The following is a 7,305-nucleotide window of genomic DNA, read 5'->3' as shown; positions in this document are numbered from 1 at the left end:
AGAGAGGGGTGGGGGGGAAGTGAGCGCCCGAGAAAAATGTCCGTACAGCCAGCTGGCCCCGCCCCCTCCCGCCCCCGCAGCCTCCCCATTGGGCGGCGCGTCGGGGATACAACCAATCAACGCGCCGGACAGCGCCGCCGTCACGTCGGGGGGAGGCCACAAGCCACGCCCCCCTCTCCGGGGAGCCCTTTTGTGGAGTGTTTACATCGGGGCAGCGCGGGGCGGCCCGCGGTCCGACGGCGCCCACCGGGCCGCCTCGCACTGCCGCCTTTTGTCCCCCGACCCCCCCCCCACTTCCGGGAGGCAGCACGTGTGGGGGGGCACACAGCGCGCAGCCAATGGCCGCAGGGGGCGTGGCCACGCCCCCCCCCCCCCCCCCTCCTCCTTCCCCGCACTCACATTTACCCACTCCCCCCCCTCCCCATCCCCAGCGAGGGGCCCGGCTGTAACATACCCTAAACGCTCAGCCAGGCGTCCTGAATGGAAAGGGGGAACTCCCCCAGTGCCCCATTGGCCCTGCGAGGCCGTTCGTCAGCACCGCACCGCCCTCCGGGGGCTGAGAAGGCGGGGCGATGGTTAAAAAAAAAAAAAAAAAGAGCCCGAAGTAGTGCTCGCTCCTCATTCTGCTCAGTGTTAAATACCGCGCACGCACACAAAAAGCAAAAAAAGAAACCAACCCCAAAGCTCCTCCCGCCCCGTCCAGCATCATAAAAAAATAAGGATGTACACATTCGAAGAGCTTATTACAGTATAAAGTCCCCAAGGGGGCGGCGCTGCTGGGAACGCGCACCCGAGGGCTCCCACGTACACTCTAGATGGTCCCACCGGTCAAAAACAAAGAGAAATAATACCCCAACCACCCCAACCCTTCTTTTTAGCCCCCCCCTCCCCCCCCCGAGCTTCCTCCTGCCCCGGCTTGGTCTCGAAGTAAGGCACAGTTTGCAGGACAGCCCGGCTCTCAGTGCCCCGGCAGCAGGCCGTGCCGCTGGGCGTGCTCCAGCACCGCGCTGTAACAGAAGTAATACTGCTCGGGGGTCTGGATGCTGAAGGCACGCTGCGTCCTCATGCGCTGCACCGTCTGCTGGATGTCCAGCGTGCCCACGTCCTGCAGCTGCGACAGGCAGATGTCCAGAGCGCAGAGGGTACCTGCGGGCAAGCATCGCCTCAGCCACCATACACACCACCACCACACCACGGCTTTGCCCTCCTGCTGTCCCATCCCCTTACCCGTCCTGCCGATGCCGGCACTGCAGTGCACCACGAGCGGAGGACCCCCGGGGTGGCCCTTGAAACGCGGCCCCAGCGCGCTGACAGCCACGCGCTGCTGCTGCTTCACTGCCCCCAAGAAGTCGATGAGCGTGGCGGCCGAGGAGGGCACGCCGTAATCTGGCCAGCTCAGGTACTGGAAGTGGGAGAGCAGACGCCGTTCCCGGCCCTGGGGAGGAGCAGGGGGGTGAGTGGGATGGGATGGGATGGGATGGGATGGGATGGGATGGGATGGGATGGGATGGGATGGGATGGGATGGGATGGGATGGGATGGGATGGGATGGGATGGGATGGGATGGGATGGGATGGGATGGGATGGGATGGCCCCCATGACGCTGGTGGTGGCCACTGGATACGCACCTCGGTACTGTGGATCTCCAGGATGGTTTTCTTGTAATGGCTGAGGTTCTCCACGCCCAGGTTGGTGATGGTCAGTGCCCCGAAGCGCATCTGGAAATCCTTCTCCAGGGGCCAGTATTGGCCGCATTTCCTCCTGCCCCCCTCCTCCAGCCTGCAGATGGGACATGGTGACAGGGGGATTATGTCCTCCCTGCCAGCATCACACCAGTGCCCTGCGTCCCCCAAGGGCACACAGCATCCCTCTGCAGTGCTCTATAATGGGGACGGCACTGGGGCAGCTTAGGGCAGCAGGGCACTGCCAGCTCTCCTCTGCACCACACAGAGGTGTTTTTGGGGGTGTCTGTGGTGCAAAGCACTGCTCTGCAGCTGGGACTGCACTTGACCCAACAGCAAAAGCACTTGTTTTGCAAAGAAACCCAAGCAGTGCCCCCACCGAGGGCACTCACCGAGTCGTCATCACAATCACCAGGACGTTCTGCTCCCACACCATGCGCCAAAAATCACCATAGGTGTTCTCCAGGGGCCCTGTGGGGACGGACTGCGGTCACCCAGAGGGGCTGGGCAGGACGGGCAGCCCCTGGGAACCCAGAGACACGGGTGGCCCTTACCCTGCGTCCCGATGTACGCATTCCTCTGCTTGTAGCCATCCATGAAGCTGGCGTTGATGTAGTCGGTCAGCTGGGGACAATGACATGGTGTGAGTGCACCACGGGGACGGGATCACCGACATCACGCTCCGAGCAAACAAAATGAGTGAGAACCCAGATGCTGGGTGAAACAGCATGGGACAGCATGGGGGGGAGAGCTCACCTCCGGGCGGCTGTAGGGCTTGGCCAGCTTCACGCGGGTCTGGTCCAGGCAGGGCACGTCCCCATAACGATTCTTCTCCTGGTTGTAGGGCGCCCTGGGGCAGGGACAGGGCAGGGCAGCGAGGCATCCCGAGGCAGCACCCGGGGCTCTGCTGCCATCACTCGGCTGCAGCCCAGAGGAGTGGCATGCACCAGGTCCCCTCCCACCCCATGGGACTCACAAGGAGCAGGCGAAGGTCCCGGCCGGGCTCCGGCGCCGGATGTCCTCGTACTCCTCATAGATGCCACGCTTCTGCTTGCGGCTGACGTGCTCCAGCAGCTCCTGCGGGGTGAGGGCCTTGGGGCCGGGCACGTGGAGCGAGCCGTTGTCGCGGGGTGCCACCAAGGGCACCAGGATAAGCTCATCCAGGGGGTCGGGGTGTCCGTTCTGCTGCGGCAAGAAGCGGCAGTTCCAGCTGAGCGGGTCCAGCTTGAGGCAGCCGCCGAGGGTCTCGGGCAGGCACTCTCGGGGCAGGTGCTCCTTCAGCTCTGACATCTTCACCATCTGCACCTGCGGAGGACAGGGAGGGACGCTCAGCTCAGCCCCCCAGCTCTCAGGCTGCACGCAGCTCTGCCAAGCAGCAGGGATCTTTGAGCACCGAGTTTATCTTCTCCCACGTGGCTCTTTTTTTTTCCCTTTCAAGCTCCCAGCCCCCAGGAGCCCGCAGCCCCCACGCTCACCCTCTCACGCAGCTTCTCCTTCAGCAGCAGGCTGATGATGGAGTAGGGCACGCGGAACCACATGGGTGCTCCCACGATGAACACCTTCTTCAACCGTGCCGGGAAAGCACCCTGCGGACGATGGGGGGGAGCTCGGGGACGGCTCGGCTCCACGCTGCAGGTCTAACCCACGCCTGGCACATCCCCACGGCAGTGACAATCGCTCCCAGCACAGCCCACGCTCCAATCCGCACCGAACGATTTCCGTGCGGCCGGCAGAGGGCTGGGCTCGGCGAGCCAGCGGTGAGGGCGGGAGCAAGGCTTTGCGCCCCAGCTGCTATTTACTGGGAGCTCTTTTTCCGGAGAAGGGAGGAGGCACGAAATGCCAGCACCATTAAAAAATAATTTGCATCTGTTTTCATGAAAGCGCTGCCAGCAGCTGTGCGAGGAATCCAGCGCGTGGGGACAGCTGATCCCCTCCCGCTGCCTGTGCCTCCCCGAGGGGATGGGGCTGTGGATGGCACCCGACCTGCATCCTCCCATCCTACCCCATCCTGCTCCATCCTATTCTATCCCACCCAGTGCCGCTTGCTACCTTCAGCAGGTTGAGGATCTTCTTGCTGAGGTCCAGCTCAAAGTTGGTGTACTGAGAGCCCGCCATGTCGTAGATGAACACCAGCCCGTTCCTCTGCGTCTCGAAACTGGGTGGGGGGAAAGAGCATCACCACCGTGCATGCACCCTGCACCCCCTGGTGACCCCGTGGGAGTCCCCTCTGTGCTCCCAGAGAGACAAAGTGCCCAAAGCTGCCTCTCCCTTACACCTACCCCGTGCCCACCCCGGATCCAATGCCTGTGTCGGCTCAGCCCACAGACGAAGCCCAGCCCCAGGAATGGGGTGCCTGGGCTCTGTGTTCGGGCAGAGCTCCCAGGGTCGGGGCTTTCCAAGGGCCGGAGATCCCCAGCACAGTGACACGAGGCGCACGCAGACGCCTTAAAGATGCCACTGATTTTTGCCATGCCTGGAAGGCTTCTAAACGGGCTGTCATCAATCCTTGGCATGCAAACACAGGGTAAGCGGCTGCTTATAGGCTGCCTGGACAGAGCTAGGCCTCCGTGAAAGCAAAGACAAAGCAGCATCCCGAATGCAAGGCAGTGCTGGAGCACAGGGCTCTGCTCACCTCTCCACGGCCCTGTCCAGCAGGTAGAAGAGCGCCTGGAGCACCACGTGCTGCACGCTGCGGCTGGGGTGGTGCAGCTTGGCCGTGAACAAGGCGATGGAGGCCCCCGAGGGGTCCCGCACGCTCTGTGGGAGAAAGAGAGGTCAGGGCGTGCCCTCAGGCAGCACCGTGCCGCGCCGCGCCGTGCACCCACCAGGATGGTGAACTTGCCGCTGAGCAGCTCCGAGCGCAGCGGCTCCTCGTGCGGCTTCAGCTTCACGATGCCCTCCTTGAGCCGCGTCTCCTGGGGTGGGGACGCGGTGTGACCCCCAGCACGACACGTGGGGACGTGTGACCCCATAACCCCCCCTCCCCCATCCCCGGTACGTACCCGGTAGGAGTGGAAGAGCTCAATGGCCCGCAGGACGTCGAACTTGCGGGCCATGAGGAACTTGACGGCCACGTTCCAGGAGAGAGGGGACACATTGTACTGGCCCGTCCACTTGTTGATCTCTTCCAGGAACTGCTTGGTGGCCTGCAGGACAGAGGGGCGTGCGTGGGGTGAGTGCCTGGGCCGTTCCCGTTAGCATCCCCAAACTCCCCGCGGGCAACTTGCTGCAGGAGAGCTGCGTGGTGTAACACGGGCTACGAGCAAGGCTGGCACCGCGGGCTGACGTTCCGAAGCGATGTCAGATGGGCCAGCATCAGACGTGCCCCAAAACGGATAGCTCCCCACCCCTTTGAGATATACTGAGCAGATATCAGGGGAAAAAAAGCAAAATACTGCGTCACAGCCGTGTCCCAGAACCCCGAGCATTGGGACAGCCCCCCCAACCTTCCCCACCCGCACATCCCAGGGCGATGCTCGGCCGCCAGCCCCGCTCCAGAGCCCAGCAACATCCTCAGGCGGTGACGCACGGCAGGGAGGAAGCCGGGACGTCACGGGAGACGCGGGGCGTGAGAAGAGTGTGCACACAACCCCACGGGCACGGGTGGGGTGGAGGTTGGGGGGGGGGGCGGACCCGTAACGGTGGCGGAGCAGAGCCTGGGCTGCGGATGGAGATGATGAGGCAGGGGGATGCGCAATGAGAGGGAACGGGGATGGCTGGCGGGTGGGGGGGGGGGGAAGCACACAGGGGGCGTGCAGATGGGGCGGATAAGGGGCAGACGGAGGAGCTGCGCTGTGCTTAAAGAGGCTGCGTGGATGCAGGGGGAAAAAAAGCCGCTCCCCGTCTGGGTGTCTGCAGCAGGGGCCGGGACTTACCTGCTCCTCCTCGGCGCTCAGCTCCGCGGCCATGCTGCGGCCGGGCCGGGCGGGCCGTGCTAGGCGGCGGAGCCCATCCCCGGAGCGGCGGCTCTGCGGGCACCCGCCCCTCCCTGGCGGCCGCTCGGCGGCGGCGGCGGCGGCGGCGGCTCCGCCCCGGGGGTGTCCGCGGCGGTGAGCGGGGAGGGAAAAGGCCGAGAAGCGGGGATGGAAGAGAGGATGGGGAAAGGAACGGAGAGATGGGATATAGACGGAGCGAGGAACGGAGACGGAATAAGAGAAAAAGGAGAAACAGAGCTTAAAAAAAAAAAAAGAAAAAGAAGAAAAGAAACGAAACGCAAATCGAATAAATAAATAATAATTAATGATAAAAACGTGTAAGGATCGCAAAGCGTCGGGAAGTTCCGCTCGCCCCGGGAAGCGCAGCTCCGTTCGGTTGGGGGTTGGGCCGGCTCCGCTCCCCGCCCCGCTCCGCTCCGCCCGGCGCTGCCCCGCGGGGGCGGTGGCAGGAAGCGCCCGCAGCCCCCTCCCCGCACCCCGACGGACGGACGGACCGTGGGAGGAGCGGGCAGGAAGCGCTGCGGGGCGGGGGCTGCGGGCACCGGGCTCCGCCGCCCGGGAAGCGACGACCCGGCCCCGCTCGGGATGCGTGGCACCGCCCCGTGGGGGCCGTTCTCGGGCCGGTGGTCCGCAGGCAGGAGCCGGGGACATTTTGTTCCGCCGAGGGCAGCCGGAGGGTTTCACCTAACTCGCAGGAAATGGAAGAAAGGGCAGAGGGAGACGGCTCGGCCCCCGCCCCGCAGCCCCTCTCCAAACACGCGGTCCCCTCCCCGATGGGAACCGTCGCCCGGGGACCGCTTGGAGGAGGCACATCCCGAGCTAGGCTCATCCCGAGGGATGCCCTGCGGCGGCAGCAGCAGCAAGCTGGGGCCGAGCCGAGAAACAGCCCCGCGGAGCCGACCTCGCGTCCCATTGCGCTCCAGCCGCAGTGCTCAGACAGCTCCTGCTGCCCGCGGGTACAGCCCGCAGCCGTGCGGGGTCGGGAGGGGGAAGCAGCCCCCGTGCCCGGAACGGAGTGCTTTCTGGGGGGGAAAACAAGTGTACGAGGACAGGACACGCGTGTCCCCACTATCTGCACACACCAGGTCTGCTCTGCGTTCCTCCTCCCGGGCCCAGCCCCGGAGGCACGGGGAGGAGATAATCCATCTCCATGTCTCCAGGGCTCCTGCTCTGGCCTTCTAACTTCCCCGTCAAAAAACAGAGCAGGGTCAGTGGGCATAATGGTTTCTTCTTTGCTGAAATCGCCCCAGGGACACACGGTGGCCCTGCCTGCAAAGCACATCAGCACACAGGAACAAGCAGGTAGGGCTTAGAGCTCTTCCACACTCAGTGCCACAAACCAGGCTGTTAATCCCTTGGAGAGAGGCACGGCATGCACTCCCCCTTAGGTAACAGAAAGGCACTCAAGGATTTGTATTTCTGAGAAGCCTTTTATTTGGCACAATCAATGGGGAACGTTTGGAGAGTGCCATCGTTCCTTCCCCCCCCCCCTGCAGAGAGCAGCCCGGAGCCAAGGCTGCAGGCTCACACAGAGCAGGGCTGGAGGCAGGGGCACAGAAAGCCCTGCCTGGGGAGCTACCAAAGCCTGCTGCAAACTTTCATTACCAGAAGCAGACCGAGTGCAAAAAAAACCACCTTCCACTGAGAAGGCCTCAGACACACAAGCCTGAGCCACCCACCCTCAGCATC

At 63.9% G+C, this 7,305-nt stretch overlaps 1 protein-coding gene across 1 annotated transcript; it reads right to left on the bottom strand.

Moving 5' to 3' along the window:
* Positions 1 to 898: 898 nt before the first annotated feature.
* PTPN9 (protein tyrosine phosphatase non-receptor type 9) lies at positions 899 to 5,829 on the bottom strand. Its single transcript, XM_065733602.1, has 13 exons — positions 5,557 to 5,829; positions 4,684 to 4,827; positions 4,507 to 4,596; positions 4,314 to 4,438; positions 3,731 to 3,836; positions 3,157 to 3,267; positions 2,658 to 2,986; positions 2,438 to 2,531; positions 2,236 to 2,305; positions 2,074 to 2,152; positions 1,628 to 1,778; positions 1,228 to 1,435; positions 899 to 1,146 (listed from the first exon to the last, which is right to left on the bottom strand). The coding sequence occupies exons 1-13, from the start codon at positions 5,587 to 5,589 to the stop codon at positions 959 to 961; spliced, it is 1,728 nt and encodes a 575-aa protein (XP_065589674.1). The 5' UTR covers positions 5,590 to 5,829; the 3' UTR covers positions 899 to 958.
* Positions 5,830 to 7,305: the final 1,476 nt, after the last annotated feature.

The sequence above is a fragment of the Cyrtonyx montezumae genome, unplaced genomic scaffold (genome assembly GCF_038088225.1).
Source record: "Cyrtonyx montezumae isolate F1298 unplaced genomic scaffold, pur_monq_1.0 scaffold_17, whole genome shotgun sequence".
Classification (NCBI taxonomy): domain Eukaryota; kingdom Metazoa; phylum Chordata; class Aves; order Galliformes; family Odontophoridae; genus Cyrtonyx; species Cyrtonyx montezumae.
The sequence above is the reverse complement of the archived record's forward strand: the minus strand, read 5'-3'. Positions and strand labels throughout refer to the sequence as shown.

Coding starts and splice junctions, on each gene's coding strand:
- PTPN9 (XM_065733602.1), bottom strand. CDS start 5,589: ATGGCCGCGGAGCTGAGCGCCGAGGAGGAGCAG. Junction 3,268..3,730: donor AGATCCTCAACCTGCTGAAG/GTAGCAAGCGGC, acceptor CATCGTCCGCAG/GGTGCTTTCCCGGCACGGTT. Junction 2,153..2,235: donor TGCGTACATCGGGACGCAGG/GTAAGGGCCACC, acceptor CCGTCCCCACAG/GGCCCCTGGAGAACACCTAT.